General features: G+C 43.9%; 1 protein-coding gene across 4 annotated transcripts in view; it reads left to right on the top strand.

Annotated features, from left to right (window-relative positions):
• Nucleotides 1-203: 203 nt before the first annotated feature.
• Nucleotides 204-22,436, top strand: part of Aff3 (ALF transcription elongation factor 3) — a 493,397-nt gene continuing 471,164 nt past the window's right edge. For 2 of the 4 annotated variants that reach the window (XM_078028556.1, XM_078028558.1), the window contains exons 1-2: nt 205-315; nt 897-1,028. In XM_078028556.1, the coding sequence (XP_077884682.1) occupies nt 275-315; nt 897-1,028 (173 nt within the window). In that variant the 5' untranslated portion in view covers nt 205-274. Of the gene's footprint in view, nt 316-896; nt 1,029-22,436 lie in introns of all 4 variants that reach the window. The other 2 variants (XM_078028559.1, XM_021734015.3) reach the window with 2 other exon arrangements.

Genomic DNA, 22,436 nt, shown 5'->3' with positions numbered 1-22,436 from the left:
TCTTCTTAGAAGGGCTCTCCTTCCCGCTTCCTCTGTATTTCACATAACTTACTGACTCCATAGATTCTAACGATTTGTTTACGGCGCTGCTGCGGGCTGCAGTTAACTCTCCCCGCGCCTGGGGCGGCCAGGGAATTTCCCAGCACCCACCTCAGGTCTGCACCCTGCACAGAGCCCGCGGCGGCCGGGAGCCGGGCTCTAGTGAATTCGGGGCGGCAAAAAGAAGTGCGTGCAGCCGGGACAGGACCGGGCGGGGCCGGCGAGGGCCAGAGGGATGCGGCAGGCCGGGCACGGCTCAGCATCCCCCTGCACTCGGTGAGGTCGCCTGCCTTTCTCCCCAGCTCTCCGGACTGCCCGGGCCTCCCGGGGCTGCGGAGGGTCAGGAGGGCCGCGAGGGTCTGGGGGGCAAAGGGCGACCCCGAGGCGCGGCCTGCTAGCCGCGCGGGACCCCGAGCAGCTGCGCGGGGAGCGCAGGGGCGCGCGGGGCGGGCGCGGCGCGGGGCTCACGGCGCGCGCGCGCCTCGGCCTCGCCCGCGCACACGCGCCTCCCCGAGGAGAAAGAGGCGGGCGGGCGGGCGGGCGCCGAGCACCGCGGCTGCGGCGGCGGCGGCGGCTGCAGCGGGCCGGGCCGCCGCGAGGGCGGGGAGGAGGGGAGGAGGGGCGGGCGCAGGGCCGGGGAGGGGGCGGCGGCGGCGCGGCGAGCTCGCCGCTCTTTCGTGAGTGTGCCTGCGCGCGAGCCGGCGAGCGGGTGAGTGCGCTGGGCGCTGCTGCCAGCCGGGCCGGCCGGGAGTCGGGGGCGGGGGGCGCCGGAGCCCCGATCCGGGGACCGGCGGCGGGCGGGCGGCGGCCCCTCGGGCGCGGCCGGGATGCACCTTGAGCGGTGCTTTTCGTTACAGCGCGCGGGCGGCCCGAGCCTTGGAGGCGGCGGCGGCGGCGGCGGCGGCGGTAGCAGCGGCGGCGCTGACACCTCCCACCATGGACAGCTTCGACTTAGCCCTGCTCCAGGAATGGGACCTCGAGTCGCTGTGGTGAGTCCCGGTGCCGGCCGCTTCGGGCGGGCGGGAGCGGCGAGGGGAGCCCGGGCGGCCCGCGCGCCCTCACCTGGGCCGGGGGGCTCCGGCCGCCGTGGGGGTGGGGTGGGCCGGGGGCGCCCGCCTCGCCGGCTCCTTCCTGCCTCTCCTGGCTGGATGCACCGCCGCCTTCCCCTCTATTTGCCCCCCTTTCTGGTGCCCTCCCCTCCGTTCTGCCCGCCCCAGCCCAGGGGGCCCGCGATATGTGTGCCAGGGGCAGGTCGCAACCGTGGAGAGAAAAAGAAGCGATTTTTAGAACGTGTCACTAACGCCTGGGGATCCACCCCTCGACCCCCTAACCCCTCTCAGCTCCCTCCTCTCCGATTGCGCCTCCTCCCAGTTCTCCGAAAGCCTGGGGCTCGCCCCCGCGACCCCCTGGAGTTGGCGCTGCGGCGAAGTGCCCTCAGAGGATGCTCCAGCCCCCTCCCTGCCTGCGCCGGGTCTTGGCGGCTGCATCCTTTCTGTCTGTCCCACCCACTCCCACTCGATTTGGAAAAGTGAACACCCTGGGCAGGAGGCGAATTTTTCTCCGTGCGGGAATTCCAGAGGCCCTAGCCCAGGGAGACTGGTTTCCTGGAGGTTCACAGTTCCTCTGGGCCCTTTCTTCACACCTCACCACAGTTGTACTCCTCCTCCTCCTCTCCACCCTCACTCCCGGCGCGGCGCCCCGTGTGTCCCTTTATGCCTTGCTCACAGCTCGCAGCCTGGGTGCACTCTGGGTTGTTTCTCGGGGATCTCACATTAAGGAGCTGCTGTAGGTAAATCGCAGGTAGAAACAGTTTAATTCCGGTTGCGGGTGTCTTAAAAATCCCATTGGCTGCTTCAACATCCCTCTTATTACCCCTCACTCCCCCTCCCCATCCACCCCACTATCTCTTAAATGTTTCCAACCAGCCCTATTCAGGTGGTTAAATTACTGCCTGCATATTCCTGGAGGAACTTGTGTTATGTTTAATATTTACGGGGATGAACATCTGCTGGAACAAGCATATTAACTGTACTCTGTTCTGCCTCTGGTAATCGCTTATTGTAGTACTGAGCCTGCCCCCCCCCTTTAATTCAGTAAAGATTTCACATGTGTCTAAAACTGCAAGTGGTGTGCACATGAATATGCAGTGCACAATTTTAAAGCTAAACTGCTGTATGATTTATGGCTCATATGGATGATATGTGGTCTATGTGGGTATTTGCAGTGATTTAGGCTTCTAGTGACTTTTATTTTCCTAAAGACAGGTGTAACAAAATAAACTAGACACAAAGCTAGCGAATTATCGAGCAGTTTCTTATAAAAGATCCGATGGTGAGTAAGTACAGCTTGCTCTGCATAATGCTGGCGCCTATAAAACACACAAGGATGGGCCCTAATGTAATAAAACTTGTATATATTACACTGGAAACTTCAAAGAGTCAGTGTAGAAAGAATATGAAACATGTTATTACTCTATAAAAGTTGCTAATTACTGTGTTGCTGCTCCTGGGGGTATTTCAGCCTTTCATTTACAGATACCTGTTATTTTACAGGTTTACATTTAGAAATGTTGGTTTCTGGCACCAATTCAATAGGTTTCCAGATTAGCAACTGTACTTTAAAAAATGACTTTTGCTTTTTAAACGGCAGTCAAAGGGAAGAACTTATTGTTTTGCCATATTTTTTATGCTGCTCGTCTGCTTGCTGACTCAAACTGAATCCCTTCATGACTTTTATAAGTGGTGTTTTGAGATTATCAGCCATAATTTGTGGACTCTTCCAGCACAGGGCCTGAGCACTATTTTCTTTTGCAACTTTAGTTCCCAGATGAATTACCTGGAACACTGTTAAACAATAAATGTCTGTTGAATTAACTTGGAATTTATATTAGTTACAGTATACATTATTTTTTTTACAAAAAGAAAAATTAAACATTTCAATAAAAACCGTACATGTAATCATGTTTTAATCAATACATCAATTTTTGGCATATAAAAGCATTCTTGATTACAATATAGTAGGACAGTTTGGCTGGAGTATTTCCCATTTTGCAGATGTAGCATTTACATATCACAAATGCTTGTGTGTTTTATCTTTAATTTAAAGATAAACCAAACTCCTTGAGTAGAGATTTTTCTCTCAGTTATGGGTGAATTTTTGGATGGTATGTTCAAACTCAATTTTATGGTTTACTTAAAATTTTGTTTTTGGTTTACATTTAAACTAATAGGTGATCCAGAATAGCTATTCAGCTACTTGCTGTGTTGTCTGGTATTTTCATGGCCATTGTTTTCTTATTTGAATCTCATGACAATCCTAGCAGTGGTAAGTGGAAGGAGTCCCATTATATAGACAGGAAGTACAAGCTTTGAACTGTTATGTGACTTTACTAAAACCATAAAACAAATGACAGCAGACTCCAGAAAACTAATATTTACTGAGCACTTATTTTTACCAGACACTGTTGTAGGTATGTTACATATTTTAGGGGATTTAATCTTTATAACAATCTTACAAAGCAAGTTCTCTCAGTTGTCCCATTTTACATATGGGGAAATTGAGGTAAACTGCCCAAGGTCAGATAGCTGCAAAAGGAGAGGTATATATATTTGAACTAAGAATTAGCTTCAAAACCCTCTTTTCTGATTTCAAATCCAGTGCATTTTCTAGAATCTTGCAGATGTCTCTTGGTTTGTAAAGATGGCTCTGGAATTAATTATAAAGCAAAGCCTTGATGAACTGGAAGTTAAGGTTCTGCTAAAATATCAAAAAGAAGGTCAGAATCTTAAATGGTATTGCTCTAAAATTAAAAGTCTGAAAACAGAATGCCATGATTTAAGAAATTATATCTGCTAATTATGAATTAATTTATGAAACTAGGTATATATTTTAAATAATGGTGATTGGACACTTCTTCCTTTATTTCATCATAATGAAACAATTTTCTTTGAAGGGGAAGGCAGAAGTACAGATTAATGGCAAAAACGAATCTCATTTTAAATCCCTAACAACTTTTTCTAATTGGTGGATATTTTTTTCCAATAAAACTAATTGCACTTTATTAGTTGTGACTGTGGCTTTGACTCTGAGCTCCCTTATTCTAGCCATCACGGAAAGTGTCTGCAAATGACTGTAGAGATCATATGAAGGGAAAAGCTTAGTACTACTGAATATAATCAATATATGCAATCAATTGATAATTCAATAACCACCTGCTCTGCTCCCATGCACACGGTTGCTCCTACTCAGAAACATCCATATTTATTTTTCAAGGAAGGGTTTTTAAGTCTGAATTGCCATATGGTTGTTCTCTTTAGCCATGCCTTAGAGTTGAGATGGGTTACTTTAATTAACACTTTTAATTCTACTTCCCATTTCTAGTTTGAAGTCACACTGAGGAACCTGGAACATGGTGAAGGTGCTCATTCTTACCCAGCTCTGTAGCTTCACTCAGTAGAGCCAAGTTCCTAGAGTTGGGGGATTCATTAAGTCTGCAGGGGCAAGTGCTAGAGAGGAGCAGCACCTCTGCTCAGCTTCCTCTCCATTCCCTTCTGCTTTTCTCCTGTCATCTACCAACTTCGGGTCAGCTGCTAGACATATACGCCAGTCCTCAGGGCCTTTAAAATAATAACCATCGCTTTTCATAGGTTAACTGTTGTTTTTGTTGATTCACTTAACAAATCTTTACTGATCATCTCTAAAATACAAGACCTTGGGCTGGTTGCTGTAGGGTATGGAAAGATGAGTAAAACATGGGTTGTGCATATTGTCATCTAGTAGGAGAATGAGACAAGTCCGTAAGTGCAAAAGGAAAGTCTTCAACTCTGGCAATTCAGAAGAGAACATATTTGGACTAGTGTGGGAGGCAGAGGAAGGAAAGAAGAATAATTGAATAAAAAAAAAAAAAAAACCTAGTATGGAAGAGGTGGCCTTTGAACTAAGCTTTGGAAGATGAATGGGATTTTTACAGACCATGGGGGTGGGGGTATTGAGAGGACACAGAGGCATCTTGGGCAAAGAAAGAACTTGAACAAAGGCTTTCATTGGTGTCTCTGAAAGATTCTTTTATGAATCATGATGGAATTACCTATACTACATAGTTTAAAGATGCAGAACTTTGTAATCATGATATGGTTTCAGTGAATGAGGAAAATTTTCCAAAATGAACTCAAGCTTGTACTTCATCTGCCTTAAATGTGAACTCATTTTAGTTATTGGGGAGAAAGTCTATCAAAATGACATAGTAAATATTCAGACCCTCCCTATTACCCTGCCCATATATCTACATATAAGCCAGAATCCCATACACATTTTGTTCACTTTATATTCTTTCAAATTGCAACTTTTGATATTAGAGTACATGGATTTTGTTTATATACTTGTTTATTCAACTTAAAGCATTCACAGCATTAGGCATTGCTAGAGGATAGGTATTGTAGGGCCCTGGTTTTTAAATGTTTTAAGACTACCACCAACAGTGACAAATACATTGAACTTGGCAATCACATATATCCGTGTAACGAGAGTGTCATGAAGTAACACTTATTCTTACTATGTACGATGCATTTTGATATTCTCTACCTATTTCTTTTCTTCTTAATTCTTAACTTCCGGGTTGAAACCTGCAGTTTGAAACTTATTCTAGGGTACACAAAGGAGGAACTTACAGGGAAATAAGGCATATACTTAAATAAGGCATACACATCTGCAATACAAAACTGACACTGCCCTTTGGAGGAGGGTAAGGCCACATCCAGTTTAGAGAGTAAAATATTCATGGCTGAATGGCATTTGAAATGGATCCTGGGGAAGGAGAGTTTCAGGAAGAAGAAATTAAAGGGAGGAAAATCTATGTGGAAGGAAGACTGTGAATAGAAATATGGAGGAATAAAGTAAGGCTTGTTTGAAGTTGTCATTGCAGGGTGGGAAAGGACTGCACTCCTGCCAGGGGGAGGAAGACAAACTGCGCCACTCACAGCTTAGTCTCCACGGGGATGCCTCCCGGGAGAGCCCCCTGGTTCTCTTGGGGTCCTTTGTGAATCAGTTGCTGCTGGACATGCCCAGGCCACGGTTTTCTTCAGGCCCCCCTGTTGAGGCTTCCAGGCCCCTTCATAGTGTCAGAAAATTCCATAGGTCCCTATTTTGGACGTCAGATCCCCGGACCTTTTCTTCCCACCCTAGCATTTTAAACCGCTATCACTTTGGTCAGTTCCTTAGGCTTAAAGCGGCTCACCACGACACACAGACGAATGGAGAGCAAATCACACGCAAGGGAGGCGTGCACGCACGCGGAGAGCGCCAGGTATCCTGGAGCTGATTGGTTGAGAATAGCCCCGCCCCCCCGTGGCTGTGCTTACTCTCATTGGCTAAGAGCAACCATGTGGTTGGCTGAGGAGGCTTTCATTGGTTGAAAGTCTCAGCACGTGCTCCGAGTGGGGGAAAAAGCCTCAGCCCGTACATCCAGTGGCTAGGTTTGGGAGAGCGAGGCTTGCAGGGCTAGCGGGGCCCACAGGCTGCAGAGAGCCGGTGGCCAACATGGAGCGTCCACTGGAGCCCGGAGCCCTGTGTGGGAGAAGGCCTGGAGAGACGGTTTAGTTCAGGGTGCAGCAGTTGAGGACTCACGCTCGGCGGGGTCCGCGATGCGCGTTGGATGAGCTCTTTGGATGAGCTCGTTGGATGGGTTTTAACCAAATGTCTTTTGATGACGATGAAGATGAGCATTATGTGTGGGGAAATGATTCCTTCCTGTGTTCCAGATTTTCTTTTGTCAAAACGTAGGAGGGTTGTAAAATGGTAAGAATCTATTCTGAGAGAATGTCCCTGTGAACCAGTATGGGTCTAATCAATAGCACTTTGGATTAGCAATTTGAACAAGGTCCTTTGGCTCCGTCTAGGTTAAAAATTAGTCAAATTAAGAAAAAAAAGAAAAAACCTCACTCTTCTTATGGAATGCAAGTTTTTTTGGTGTGTGCAAATGAAAATTTCAACGTGGAATAGACTTGCCTCTTTAAATTTTCCTTATTTTGGGAATAAAGCCTTGGTGGCAAAATCAAGGCCATAAAAGATAATTTTAATATCATTTAATGGTAACATAATGCTTCCTTGTTTTATTACAAAGTGAAATCCATAAAACTTATTTTTCAATGTTGGCTGTTCCTTTTTGTCTGGTAATTTAATTGAGGTTTCTGAATTCAACTGGCTCCAACCCTTTTTTTTCTGTTTGGCCCAGGGCAGCTCACGATTTTTCTCATTTCCTATTCTCAGTCTTGGTTTAATCACTTATAAAATGACAGCACTTACACTGGCCTACCTCATAAGGTTGTGATGTTAAGTAATAAAAGTGTCAATTGCTCTGTGAATGCCAAGTGTAGTTCTTTTATATCTTTTGCTTTCTTAAAAATCTCTCTCTTTTTTTTTTCATAAACAAGGGAAGACACAGAAAGACCACATGGGGTCAGGTTCAGCCATCAGTGTGGTACAGATTCTGTTCCTGGTCATGGAACCTAGGGATGTTTTTGAGTGGAGATTAGTAGTTTGTCTTAGTTGTGCATCATAGTCTAGCAGACTCATGGTTGGACTACTAACGTAGATATAAGAACCATTACATAATCTTTGATGTTTCACTGAGAATGTATTGTATTGTTACCGCTGTTGACCCGTGAGGAGTCCTTGCTTCCCCACTGTTGAAGTATCACACCAGAGAAGCACGCCTAGGCAAGTTTAGAGTGGAAAATAGAAGTTTATTAAAGGACGGAGGAAGAAGGGGACCCAAGAGATGGAATCCGTGGAAGTGCGGTTGTTTCCCCTTTTTATAGTTTTTGGTGATGGAATATAGGTGGGAAGGCCCGAGGGGTGGGACACAGGTGGGCCAAAGAAGTAATCTGGGCCGGAAGGACTCCTGAGGCAGCATCTTCAAGTTTGCTGTTCATTAACATTTCTTTGGGATGGGCTGTCTTCAAATCTGCTGGGGCTGTTCATTAACATTTCTTTGGGATGGGCTGTCTTCAAATCTGTTGGGGGCTGTTTCCTGGACTTCATTAACATTTCAAGAGTTGCTCAACTTTTCAGGGGATTCATTCCCATGGCCTCCATTTTAGATCTCACTCGATATTAGACTCGATTTACCTAACTACACTGACCACCTAATTTTAAATCTGGCTTCAGTGTTACCAACCATTACAGCAAATGACTTCATTTGGCACTGTGGGTCTCATTAAATTGTGTCAGGCTAATCAAAATTTAGGTTTACTAGGAAGAAAACACACAGTTAGACCAGGGTAAGAGGATACCACACCACCAAAGAACCGAAATGGGTTTAATCGGAGGAAATGACACCTGGAGACATGGTGGGTGACCTCAAGGTTTGAAGGTGTTTCACTGAGTTGGGGGAATAGTCGTTCTGGTGGTTGCTCAAGGGTGCAAGCCAGATCTGTGGGCGTGCCAGCGTTTCACCAGAGCAGGCCAATTTCCTGACTCTCTAGAAAGATATTCCTGGATAAGCAGACCAGGAGCAGAGGGTTCCCTCCAAGAATCTTTCCATCTCCCAAATTCTGATTGTTTCCATCACAGGGAGCAGGAGACAAAGGGTTCAGAAGTCGTTAATTGTATTCACTTGTGTATTTCCCCCCACACGTGGAGAAAGGCAGGGGGGGTTCTCAAACTTCTTCACATAATTTCTCCCCGGGAGACTCATTGTTAGCAGAGGTAAACAAAGATGACTGTAATTTGGAGACCACGCTAATGTAGCAACTCAGTTTAGAGTTATGTGTTTAACTTGATGGTGAAAATAATTTTATTTTGCCTTTTTTATGGACAGGAAATTAGTTTTCGAAAATCCCCTAGAGGCCCGTAATGGGAGCCTGTTAGTCTTAGTTAAATTTTTCTTGTCATACCTGTGCTGTTTACCTGAGTTATGAAGTGACATAACAAATTTTCTGTCAGTGTTCATTGAAATGTTAATTAGTTGCCTGGCAGTTTAAGTGGGGGAGGGGGAGCTTTCTATACGGTGAGTATCATCATCAGTTTTAGGAAACAATCTGTTTGTTTTCAAATTTCAGAAGATGTGTTTCTCTGTAGAAGGAATCTAGAGGAAGAAAAGACCCAGGGTGCAGAAGGCTATTTTGAGAGCACAGGTCAGTCTGTTTCACTCTCATTTAGGAAATTGCTTCTTAAACTTGAATGTGCACCCAAATCGTCTAGGGATCTTGTTAATTAACATGACCAGGATGGGGCCGAGTTCTGTCATCCTTAACAGCTCACAGGTAATGGCGCGGGCCCCAAACCAAGCTTTTAGTTGGAAGGAGTAAATGGTTAAAAAAATCCTTGGAAAAGAAACTCTTTCAAAATATTACATTTTTCTTATCCCTGTTTGGGGGATACGTTTGTGTAATAACATCACAGTTTCACAACGACAGAAGGATACATTTAGATGCAGCATCTATTTTATTTCTGTGAATCTTCCTAATACCATTCTGAGGAGTGAGGGGGTGGTTAATTGCATCCGAGTGGGGATATGGTGGGAAAAAAACATCAAGACCCAAGTAAACACCATTTGTAATAAATCGGCTAATCACTTTTTACAGCTTTTCAGTTCTCAGATGTCCTTCAAAGTCTGGGTCCTGCATCAGGAGTGAATGCGGGGAGCAGTGGGATGTCTTCTGCTTCTGGTCTTGCAGGGAACCTCACAGTAACTTCTGGAGGTGCCCAGGATTCTGAACAAATATCCTCATTCTTTTCTAGTCATTCTCTCTTTGGGAGGAAAGGAGTGGGGGCCAGGAGTGGGGACTCAGGGGGGTGGCAGTGGGAGGCAGGGTAGCTATTTATAGAATTGCTGCACTGCCCCTGGCCATAACTGCAAATTGCAACTTTCCCAGTATCCTAGAGGAAATAACAGCTCAGACTCCAAGCAGAATCAATGGTAGGTCTCGGGCACCTCAGTTAAGAACTTTCTATCCCTGCATGGCCAGCCATCCTCCCCCTCAGCCATTTAGCAGAGTACCAAGTCCATTAGGTGATCCAACTTAACAGTAGTTTCCGTGTTAATTTCCAGTTCCCGTGTAACTGGAAAACTAGATTCATATGGATGGGACTGAGGAAAGAGCACAGTTGACTTTGCATGTTCTGTGAGATGGGTGGGAAGTTCATTGGCTTTATCTGCATAATGAGGGTATGCATATGTACTATATAGGCAAACACGTGTACCCACTTACATTTCTGTTCTCTGAGATGGGCACACTAGGAGAAAACCAGATGGGGTTTAAACATCTGTACAAATTTCAGATTTGGACAAAAAAGCTGAATTTTTAGGAGTAGTAGTTTAATAAATAGTTTAATAACTTAAATCTTGCAACCTGGCACGTGTATGAACTGCTGGAGGTGGAATATGCCACAGAGTCTGGCATTGTTTGGAACTGTAGTTCTTATTTATGCTTCTAGGGACTGTGATATTGTCTCAGACATCATGGACTATTATGATATCTGACTAATTGAGTTTTACCATTCCTTATAACATGTAACATTATTTTCTACTAATTTAACTTCCTATAGATTGGGGGAGGAAACTATTGTCCTCAAGCTCAAACATAGGTCAGGCCTATAATAAGGCAAGCATTTGGTTGTTGTTTGGTTTGCATTAATGTCATGAAATTGATGCATTTTCTTTTCACATGAGAGAAAACGCTACTCATTAGCAATCAATATACAATGCAAATAACCAAATCGGTGATTTAGAACTCAAAAATGAAAAGGACTATCTTGCTGGGTGTGGGGGACACATGATTGTAACTCCAGTGGCTTTGGAGGCTGAGGCAGGAGCCTCACAAGTTCAAAGCCAGTCTCATCAATATAAGGAGGCCTTAAGCAACTTGGCGATACCCTGTCTCAAAATTAAAAATTTTAATAAAGGGCCTGGGGATGTGGCTCAGTGGTTAAGTGCCTCTGGGTTCAATCTCTGGTACAAAAAAAAAGGCACGATCTTAAACTCAGTAGTTGGCTCTGTTGGGTTAAGAGATTCTTAAGAACAAATGCAACCAACAGTGGCCAGCTGTGTTCTGAACTTCCATTGCATTATATAGACTTTTGGTTGGGGTCCCTGTCTTGGCTGAGAAGAGAGGTCGCTAGCCTGTCCCTAGTGGCTTATTTTCCTACCAGCCATATCCTATGGCAGGGACCTCCTGGTGTCACTTCTTGGAACTGCTGATGTAGAAGGTGGCACTGGAGCATGAAGACTTGACCTCAGGCTGAGAAGCAGGCACCTCTGTGGTCACAGACTCTGTAGTTTATTGACTTGGAGGCTCAGGGTTTCCTGGAACGGGGCAGATAAACCTTCCCTTCCAGTCTTTCAGGACCCAAGTGCTTTGGTCCTTCCATGTTCTGAAATGCCCTTTCTCATCTCTCTCCTGTATTGTAATGAAGATTGGTCTGAGGGAGGGCACAGCCTTGGAGACCCTCTGAGCAAAGTGACAGCTGCCTGTGCTCCCCAGGACATAGACTGCAGCCTCGCAGAAGCAGGAGCACTTCAGCTACAAGACGAATCTAGCAGGTGAACAGTTCACCTAGCGCACCAGCTGCAGCGCTAGCTGTGTGACTGACTGCAGGATGAACCCTTTGGCCTGGGCCCAGGTTTAGCAATGCAGCTGAGGTTCATGGAGTCCAGGGCAGAGCTGTGCTCAGTCTGCTGTGTCCTTAGAAGTACGGCCAGGCACAGAGGTCAGCCAGCCAGTGCCGGGAGGACTCTCCTATCGCATGACTTCACTGAAGATGGTTCATTCTCTAGCATATGATACAACTTTCTCTGAGAACTATACCTCTTACATGAATTCCTTTATTATTTTTTTAAAATAAATTGAAATTTATTTAAAAAAATAAATTTAGTAGAGTTGGATACCTTTTTGGTGGAAGAGCTGGTGAATTTTATCTACCACCTAGCCACCCCTTCCCCCAAATTAAACTTTCAAGGCTTAGTTAACACGTTCCAAGTATAGGAATTAAATATTTATAAGTCTGAAAAGAAGCATGCCCATTTGATTTCTAATATTTAGGTACATAATTAGTTACATAAATTAATTCTATTCTTTACTTTTATCCCTCAGCAGGCTGAAAGTCATATTTTAGGGCCCTAAAATATTTCACACAATAAGGAAGCACAGTACATATATAATACAGAAGGCTTTAAGATACTTTGTTTTTCCTCTGGATTTATAGGTTTCTGGATTGAGGTGAGCAACCATGTCTTAAGCCAGACTCAGAAGAGGATAGACCACATTGCTAGTCCCTGATGTGCTTATACTTTAGCTTGGAACAGATTAATTCAAATAGTCTATGCAGAGTTCTTACCTGCAGAGGATCCTGTGGAGCACATAAGAGGAGATTTGGAGATTTCCTGGAGGAAGTGAGAACCAAGTCTTAAAGGATGAACAGGAGTAGCCAGGCCCGGAGCAGGGGGATGTGGTAGGAGGAGTCATGTGAGCCGAGGCAAAGAGGTGAAAGATGGCAAGCTGTGGGCAAGAGCAGTGGTTAGCGCAGGTACCTTTCAACCCGTGGCATTCAGTAGGGAGAGTGGGAGAGAAGGTTGGGGACCGGAATGGGACCAGTTCTGAGAGGGCTTTGCGTGGCTTTCTGTAGAGCTGGAACATTTCCCATTAGGTAATGGCCAGCCGCCGAAGGCTATGGGCAGAGAAACAAAATGATCACATTTTTATTTTGTCATTTCTAGAAGGCATCGGCTCTGAATAAGTCTGGTGGAGGTCAGACAAGGAAGACTAGAGCAGGAGGTGGGTAGGGCTGGGTGGGAGGGCGCCCGAGGGGCCCCAGGTGATTCTAGACTGTCCAGCCTGGGTGATGAGCTGGGAGACACAGGAGGCTGAATGCGTCTACCTGCATTCCGTGCCCAGGTCCACACAGGTAGGAAGCTTGTGCACCTGAGCCTGGGCTTTCGGAAGGTTGGGGTGTATTAGTGTGCAGGTGTTGGTGCCAGCCAGGAACTGGGGCAGATGGTCACTGGGGGCCGGTGGGTGGGGAAGGCTGCAGTGGAATGAGACTAGGAGAGCGGGGTCCCTGTGAGCTCGAGTGCCTTCGCCGTCACCTAAGGTGGGATCCCGGAGGCGGCGTGACGGGGCAGCGGAGGTGGAAGGATGCATGGGGGGAGGTAAAGTGTGGCTTTGAATGTTCTCACTCTTGAGGGGAAGGAAGGAGGAAGGTCTCTGAGGAGGAAGGGGCGGGTCATACCAGAGTAAGAGGAAGACAGCAGAATGACATCGATGTGGATGTCGCGGTAGGGAACTCTCCCGCTCTCTCTCTCAGGCCTGTGTGTATGAGGAATGGAGATTCCAGAAAATCTTCAAAGTGGATGGTATCCAATGGGAGTCTGTACAAGGTGAATGGTAGGTGCTTCATGGTTACTTCTGAATAAGCCATTTAATGAACAGTCTGCATAAGCCACTTTAGCATGAATCTCTGTCATACTCTGTGTAATTTAATTAGAGTGTTTTGAAAGTCATTTTGATTCAGAAGTAATTGGGTGAGGCCTCATCGCTAGGGAAAATTAGCGAACTTGTCTAATTGTGGAGTATATTAAATGGATTTTAGAAATATTGTGTTCAGGCGCGAAAGACTGACAGTCCGGAGCTCCAGGGTGTGGGTATGATGTTGGGTGGCAGTATTATCTCCTTGGATAAGTAGGGCTCTTAAGCCAGCCGCTTCAGTGAGCTGTAGTGTCTCTTACATGTCAGGAAGGGTCACGAGCCCTTTACATATGCTATATTATCTCATTTAATCTTCTCAGCCTGGGAGGTAGGGTCTGTTCTTCCCCATTTTGCAGAGAAGGAAGAAAAGCCACCAAGTCTCACAGCGAGTGTGGCGGAGCTGACCCCTCACTCAGGCAATTACAATTAGCCACTGTCCTATAATAAGGTTATCTAAATGACAGAATGGTCAGGCATGAGTTCTGAGATCCCATCCCACCTTAAAAAGTTTGGCAGATAAACATGGGTCAGATATGTTCCCTATCACACGCACACAGTCTCCAACTGTTTCAGCGTGGTATCCATGGAAAAATATCTTGAGGTTTATTTTGGACCTTTTAAACTCGGAGAAATGTAGAACACAGTGTCCAAGCTATTGTATATTTGGGGCTGGTGGAATTCCAGGGAAGCAGTCTTCCCTCTGTATGAATTGTCTGTCATTCATTATCACTTAAGGTTGTGTTTTTTGTCCATATTTAAAGTGTAAAATACACTGACTATATGTTTCCATCAAACCACTAACTGCCAGGTTTTGTGGATGGAGGAAATAGTAACAACTGCTTGCTACAGCTGGTCATATCTACCAGGACACCTAAATGTGACTTTATTAATGGCAGTAATGATGGTGCAGCAATAAAATCAGTAGACCTGCCTTATGAAAGGCATGTGAAATTGGGTATGGGGTTTTTTTGATGTAGATGATCTTGCCTCTTTAGATGCTACATGAGGTTAGACTATCTCTTCTAGCTGTATGACTCTGATTCGATACAAAGTGTTGCTTTGGTAACATGGAAGGAGTGAATGCATTTAATTTATGTCATGAGAGAGTTTAGGTAAAGCAAAGCTAATAGATTCCTGGCTTAAGGGACTGTGACATATTGAAAGAGATGACAAAAATAACTGTAAATGTCTTCTCTGAACATCTGTGAGAATAAGACAAATTTTAAGATAGGTTTAAAAATCCGCTTGGCAGGCAAAATTCTACAAAGGCAACCTTTGAAAATGGAAGGGCAAAGGGTTTCAAACCAGCCTTCAGGGGGTTCAGACTCTGACCTGCCATTTTTTAGTTGTGCTATCTTAAATAACTTACCCTTTTTTTGGGGCTCCATTTTTATTATTTTTTTGGTACCAGGGATTGAACCCAGGGCACTTTACCATTGAGCCACATCCCCAGCCCTTTTTATTATTTATTTCTCACTAAGTTGCTTAGGGCCTCACTAAATTGCTGAGGCTGGCTTTGAACTCGCAACCCTCCTGCCTCAGCCTCCGGAGCCACTGGGATTACAGGTGTGCGCTACCACACCTGGCTCAGTTTCCTTATGTTTAAATGGAGATAATACTACTGATTTGTTTTAAGGGTTAAGTGAGATAATGTGCATAAATAGCCTAGCACATAGTTCAAAAATGGTAATTTGTTGTTAAATTCTTTCTTCCCTTCACACAATTTCTAAATGTTTTAAATAGCACCTATATTCAATGGCTCCATCCATTCTGTTGCTTACAGATATTTAGAAGCATTTATTTGAGCCATTGTTTGGTTTTTATTTACTTTTTAATTGGTATCTTTTTTTCCCAAGTCTGGGCTTATTTAATGGCTATGGTTAAATAGTCTAATATTTTCTTCCATTGAGAGCAAAGGTTTTTTTTTTTTTTTGTATGAGAGAGAGAGAGAGAGAGAGAGAGAGAGAGAGAGAGAGAGAGAGACTTCTTAATGTGCCTCATTGCTAATATAAAGAGCAATATGTATTGTAGGTGCTAAAATAACTGCCTTTTTATAAATATATATGCATTTTAATTAAAATATAAAGTTAAAATACAGACAAATGAGTGGAGCAAGTCTGATATTACATTATTTAATATTAATTGTTTAGGTGACCTTTAGGTGCAAAGACTTTTCTTAGCTCCAGTGACATAATTTCTAGAAATTCTCTTCCACTACTACCAAAGTGAGGTCTTTCTCCTATTTCAGATGGATGCCTGCACCTCAAATTCCTGTCCCTACCTCAGTCCATACCTGCATGCTTGCTCACTTTCTGCACCTAGAAAGACCCCAGACTCTCCAGTTGATTTATAGCATTTTGTGGTGTAGGTGTACAAAACTTGAATGACATGTGTTCAGCGTTCTTGAAGACCTCAAATTTGGGTGCTTTCTGTTCTATTGATTCCTTTCATCCTTTTATTAGTGCATTAATTGCTGATATAGAACCTAGGATAGCTTAACACTGAATTGCTCAGTTTTAGAAAACTCGGAGATGAGTCATTATATGCTTCTTTTATACTAAACTAGGGAATCAATACCTCCAAGTTTGATTGATTGATTCTTTCAGTGCTGGCTTTTCAACCCATGGTCTCCTGCATGCAAGGCAGGGTTTTACCACTGATTAATGGCATAGAGCTACATCCCCAGCCTGCTTAAGTTTTTTTTCTTTTTTTTGGGGGGGGAGTTGTTTTTCCTCTTGGTGACATCTGTGGGGGTTGTCTAACTACAGATATTAAAATGACACAGTGGGCTACACTTTAGGGGTTTGTATTGGTCAGCTTCTGTCAGGTGATGCTGCAGTAATAAAGACCCCCCAGTCTCAGCGGCTTACAATGACAAGGGATAGTTCTTGTTCATATTCCGTGGCAGTTCAGGGTCAGCTCTGCTCTAGTGCCTCTTCCATTCCAGGGCCCAGGCCGAGAGGGTGTGCCCTCTTTGGAACATGCCATCTTCTTATTAGAGGAGAAAACGGAGGTTCTGCGGGATGTGGCCCATGTCCTGTGGCTCCCACTTTGGCTTGATAAGTCATAAGGATGAGCAGGGAAAAAAATCTCTTGCCAAGCAGCATCAGTAGATGCATCAGTAGAGCAGGGAAAAAAATCTCTTGCCAAGCAGCACTGCAAGTCACATGGCACCCAGCAGGGGTGCATGTCCTGTTAGAGGAGAGCAGTGAGAAATTGGAAACAGTGATACAGAATTCTGTGCCATTAATCAGTAACTTTCTTTTGGTGAATTAGTATTTTTAAATTAAAGCAACAAGATTCCAAAAGGAACTTCCAGAACTATCTGTTGGTGTATTCTTTTATATCATGAAAGATCTCTGCCTTTTGGTCTGTGTGCATTTTTTGGTGGGATGGGGGAGGGCTGAACCCAGGGGCGCTCTGAGCCACATCCCCAGCTCTATTTTGTATTTTATTTAGAGACAGGATCTCACTGAGTTGCTTAGGGCCTTTCTGAGTTGCTGAGGCTGCTGAACTCTGGATCCTCCTTCCTCAGCCTCCCTGGTCTGAGTTCTTTTTACTGGCACTTATTACCTCTTCAAATTTCCATGACAAAAGAGGATACTGTCCAAAAAAAGCTGATGAAGTGTTTCCATCCGAAGAGTGGAAGAGTGAACGTTTCCTTGTGGCGGGCGTGAAATATTAGGGAAATATTTTTTGAAAGTGTGTATTTATTGTGTATTTCGTGTTCTAAATAGTTTGCCTTCTCTTTAATTAGCTTCTGATTCTTAAATTAATAATTTGATTTTGCTTGCCACTGACAGATTAGAATCAAATTCTGAGTGAAGAATAAAATCCATTCCTAAATTGGAAGGGAATCAATTATTTGATATACAGGAAAAAACGTTTTATTGTTGCTTTCTTTAACCCAGGCTTTATTTATATCTTGAGCCTGGTTTTGACTTTTGGAGCAAAACTAAACAGGAAAAGGAGGTATGTGAGCTCACATGTAGACAGGGAGTGGAAATCCACCGTTGGTGCAGGTGAGAGATTGAAAGTGTGTTTCATGTTTTCTGGAATTTAGTAGGAACTCTCCGCCTAGGTTTACCTTCTCCTATGTTGTACCTTCTAAATTTTATAACCAACAGGGACTGTATTCATGTCCTCAGAAAAGAAAGAAATATAATGCATTTCTGTAAAGTAGGACAACTTTTCTTTCTGTATGTGTTTGGTTTATATGATCTAAGACCTATGCTCAATATTATGGGAATAAGATACCACTCTACATTAATTTCAATGAAATTGATGGAGGAAAGAGTCTATACCAATGTTGTGAAATACTTAATGATGTTTGAAATCTTTGAGAGACCTGGGCAAAGTAAAAATAATAAGCAAAATAAATGAAAATGTGGTCATTGCTTTCTAGCCTGATCATCAGGATAAAGTATTTTGAACTGATTGCAAAGTACTTTGCGGAAAGCCCATTAGAGAGAATTAAAACAGAAAGATTGCTATTCCTTAATGGCTCAGCGGAAGATCTTTTTCTGCTTCCAAATCTTTTCTAATTCTCATCACATAACCTTCTTGGTTGTATAAACAACAGGTTCTTTCCCTCCATATTGTCCAGAGCTGTGTGTATACCAGGAAACATTCTCTTAAGTAAATATCATAGATGGTTTAAAAAGCCAAAGTAAATCCTGTATTTTATATTTCTATATCTCAGGTTGAGATTAATCAATTTAAAAGAGCAAAGTTTTTAGGTACTCTTGCATGATAGCTCATGCATAACTTTTGCTTGCTTTTTGCGTATTTGTTTTGTGATCTTGTTTAGCAAGAGTGTGGGGTCCAAGTGTGTATGTATTCATGAGGATCTTAGATCAGATCATGTCATCTGCAAATGCAAAGAGTTTTGCTACTTTCTTTCTAAGTGGCTTTCTTTCTTTTTATTTCTTTTTTTGCCCAGTTGACCTGGCTAGAATCTCTTGGAGCATTTTGAATGGTGATTAGAAGCTCTTAGTCATTCCTGATTGGGCATGGCATTATCTTTGGGATTTTCAAAGATGCCCCTAGTTAGGTTGAGATGTTTCCTTCTATTCTAAGTTTGTTGAGTGTTTTTATCATGAGCAGTGCTTGTTTTGGTCAGAGGCTTTTTCTGCTTCTATTGGGATGATCATTTGTGTTTTGTTTTTTATTCTTGTAATGTGGTTTCATATATATATATATATATGTATGTGTGTGTGTATATATATATATATATTTAAATATTCTATTTAGTTATAGGTGGGCACAATATCTTTATTTTATTTTTTATGTGGTTCTGGGGATTGGACCCAGAGCCTCACGTATGGTAGGCAAGTGCTCAACCTCTGAGCCACAACCCCAGCCCCGGTTTCATATATCAACTAATTTTCAAGTGTTGAACCAACCTTGAATTCCTGGAATATCTTACTTAGACCTGGTGTATGATTCTTTTGTGTGTTGCTGGGCTCATTTTGCTAACTTTTTTTTTTTTTTTTAATGATTTCCTTTTTTGAAACACAACTTTTATCAGTTTCTTCTATGATACTGGAAGCTCACGAACACTGATGAGAAAAATAAAGGAAACATGACTTTCCCATGACTTCCGCATGGAAGTATGAAGGCTTATATCTGCATACGTTCTAAATGACTGTTCTTTAAGTAGACATAACAACATCTCAAAATATGCCTACCTGATTATTCAAGTTCAGGAACTTTTACATAGTGATTTTCTAAAGAAATTTGACTTGGCATGTGCTTAAGAAATTCCCACATATTTCTTAATATAACACACTTAGAATTTAGGTTCTGACCCTGTACATAGTTGTTCCATATTTTTAAGCTGTTTCCTAATCAATAAACAGGATTATGAGGAAGTCAATAGGGCATATGAATATGCCTGTGAAGGTAATGAAATGAGCAAAACATTCCAGGATCTCCCCTGTCCTGACCAGACATTGCACGTCCTCCTCCTCTGTGGGGCACTCATCCAGGGCATCTGTGATGGCCATGCACAAGGCCCTGGGATCTGGTTTCTAAGCCACCATTCCAAAAGTTCTCAACTTCTCCACAGCTTCATTTTCTCATTTGAAAATGCAGATGGCAGATGTCTTGCCCGACTCCAAGGGCCATTGTGAGGGGTTAAAATGGCATAACTTATGGGAATAACTTGCAAACTACCCAGACCTATATAAATGTAAGGATGTCATTTCTTTCAATACCTCTTGACTTCCCAACAAAGATACTTTCTTATTGAAGGTTTAGTAGCCAGACATTGGAAAAATTCCAAAACATGATCTAGAAATATCTCCCTTTAATAGAACGAACTTGGTAATAGATGCAAGCTGACTGACCAGGACCTGAATTGTTAACGGGGTCATTGCATTGTCCTTCAGTAAAAAGAACCATTGTCCTGTTCTTCTCACCATTAGGTTCTATTAGATGTGTGAGTCCTTAAGACAATACAGCCATAAGCTTCAAAATTCTCACAAGCCAGATATGTTATCTCAAAAGGTTTTCTGTGGTTTCCTTAGCAAATAAACGGGGTTGGAACTTGGTGTCCCAGTATTTGACTGAGTTTGAATTCTATGATTTTCTGACCACAGTAAATCAAGTGCTGACATCTTGAAGCCCTGTAGGAGGTTCTTTGGAGCAAGACATAACCCAATGTCTGCACAAGACCTGCCAAATAGCCCAACCACAGCTGTAAATGCACTTCAGCCTGGCTCACCAGTTTTGTCAGCAGAGTGCAGTCACACTGACCCATGAATCACAAGTGCATTGAGCACCTACTATGTGTGAAATACTACACTGGCTTGGGAACCCAGGAAGTCATGTGGCCCCTGCTCTAAAGAAGCATGCTGTCTGGTTGGAGAGATACCAGTAACTGTGAAACGGGCTGAAAGGTCCAGACCTGCGGACTATGAGCTCTATCTGGAAAGGACCTTACAGATCATCTTTCCATCCCAGCTTCCTGCGTTTACAGCAGAGAAAACTGATCCCTGTAACTGAATGCTGATGTCTGTGATGTAGACCGGGACTGCTCAAACCTAGCTGCTTCTCAAAATCAAGCAAGGATCCAGAATCCCTGAGGCCTAGGAATTTGTATTTGGGCCCCACAATTGGCTTGTAGATTTGGCAATGGTTACAGTCAGGCTGAGTGTGGTTTGGAGTTTAGGGTATATGAGTAATGTGGCCATGCACGTTGCACACGGGGTGGGGAAGATTGCAGTGGACTGGAGCTTTGGGTCTGAGGCACTCAGAGCTGGGAATAGGCAAGGTCGAGACCATGAGAAAGATATTCTACGTCACTTGTCTCTCCTGGGAGGCAGAGGGCTACCGGGGATTTTGTACATTTGGTTTGAAAAAGAGTTGTATGTAGGGGCTGGGGATGGGCTTGAGCGGTAGTGCACTCCGCCTGGCATGCTTGCGGCCCGGGTTCGATCCTCAGCACCACATACCAACAAAGATGTGTGTCTGCCGAGAACTAAAAAGAATAAATATTAAAAAAAAGGAGTTGTATGTATCCTTCTGCTTAGAAAACCTGATAATAACTCAAACTTTTAAGTTGCACGAAAGCACTTAATTGCATTGCAAGTAATTCTGCATTCCCAAATTCATTGTATTTGACTGAGCATGATTTTTCCCCTAGTTTATCCTCCGTATCACGGTTAGTATCTCCACTGTCTTTCCTGAATTGTTTTGAGACAGCCACTGATGATTCTGTATGCTCAGTTACTATATTTCCTGGTAATAAAGGAAACTGATATGCAATGAACTAATAAATCTATCAGGATAAAGAAGTGTACTAGGGAAAATCAGGGTAAATATCTAATATTTATAAACTATTGAAAATGATTTTGTCCAGGAAGTGAGTTAACTTTGTGGTCCTTTAGATATTATTGAGGTACATGAAATTAGAGACTATCTCTAAAGTCTCTTAGAGTAAATGAATTGATTTATCCAGTGTATATAAGAGGACACCAAACTGAATTTCCTGTGACAAAAATCTGTTTTGTATTGATGTCTATTTTATAGATGTGTTCATTTCACTGTCAAACTGTTAAACACAGGTAGGTGTTTTTGTTTGTTTGTTTGTTTTTGGAGGAGGGGGACACTGTGACAGTTCTCCCAGGTGTGACTAGGTTGAAGACAGGAACCACAGAGCAACAGTCAGGAGCAGGGCCTGGAGTTCCGGTCCCCCACTCTGCCACTCGGTCCCCCACTCTGCCTCTTGCTAGCTGCATAACTGTGGAAAAGAACAATACCTACCTCAAAGACGCAGATCGTGTGGGCATTGGGGGAATGAACGTGTGTGAAGAGCTGGTACCAGGCGAGGGCACAGTGTGCACTGAGCTGTTAGTAGTTGTCCTTGTGGCAGTGCCCCTGCACCCAACCTGGCACACGGCATGTGGTCATTGTACCTTAAGAAAAAAAACGTGGGACTGAATCGATTGTGGTAAACTTTTGTTAAGGTATTTTTTTCTTTGAGCTGTTTCCATCACGCATATGCCCAAGGCGTCAGTAATTTGTAGTGAATGGTATAATTAATGGGATGAGTATTTGGCTTAGAGGGTCTGTGTGGTCCTGAGCAGCAGCTCTGGGCTCGGAGCCTTTGGATGAAGCCCGGAACTCTGTGGCTTCCACTGGAAGTTAGAACCTGCGCCAGCACCCAGACCGCCCGATTCTCAGGCCGGGAGAGGCGGGGAGCGCTGTCCTGGGTCTGTCCCTTGGGCTGCTGGCTGGCTCTCTGTCTTTGTTCTCTGCCTCTGTCTGTCTCCAGCCTGTGTCCCCTGCTGTCTTCGGTGCCCCCTTCTCTCTCATCCAACCCGATCTGCCTCTGAGCCCTGCAGCCTGCCGTTCCTCAGCCGCAGGTCAGGAGACCCTGTCCCTCGTCTGCGTCTCCCTTTTTTCCTTTTTGCCTTTTCTGAGAAGGAAGCC

The sequence above is a fragment of the Ictidomys tridecemlineatus genome, chromosome 12, assembly GCF_052094955.1.
Source record: "Ictidomys tridecemlineatus isolate mIctTri1 chromosome 12, mIctTri1.hap1, whole genome shotgun sequence".
NCBI classification, from domain to species: Eukaryota; Metazoa; Chordata; class Mammalia; order Rodentia; family Sciuridae; genus Ictidomys; species Ictidomys tridecemlineatus.
Note: the sequence above shows the minus strand (reverse complement) of the source record. Positions and strands in the feature narration are given on the sequence as shown.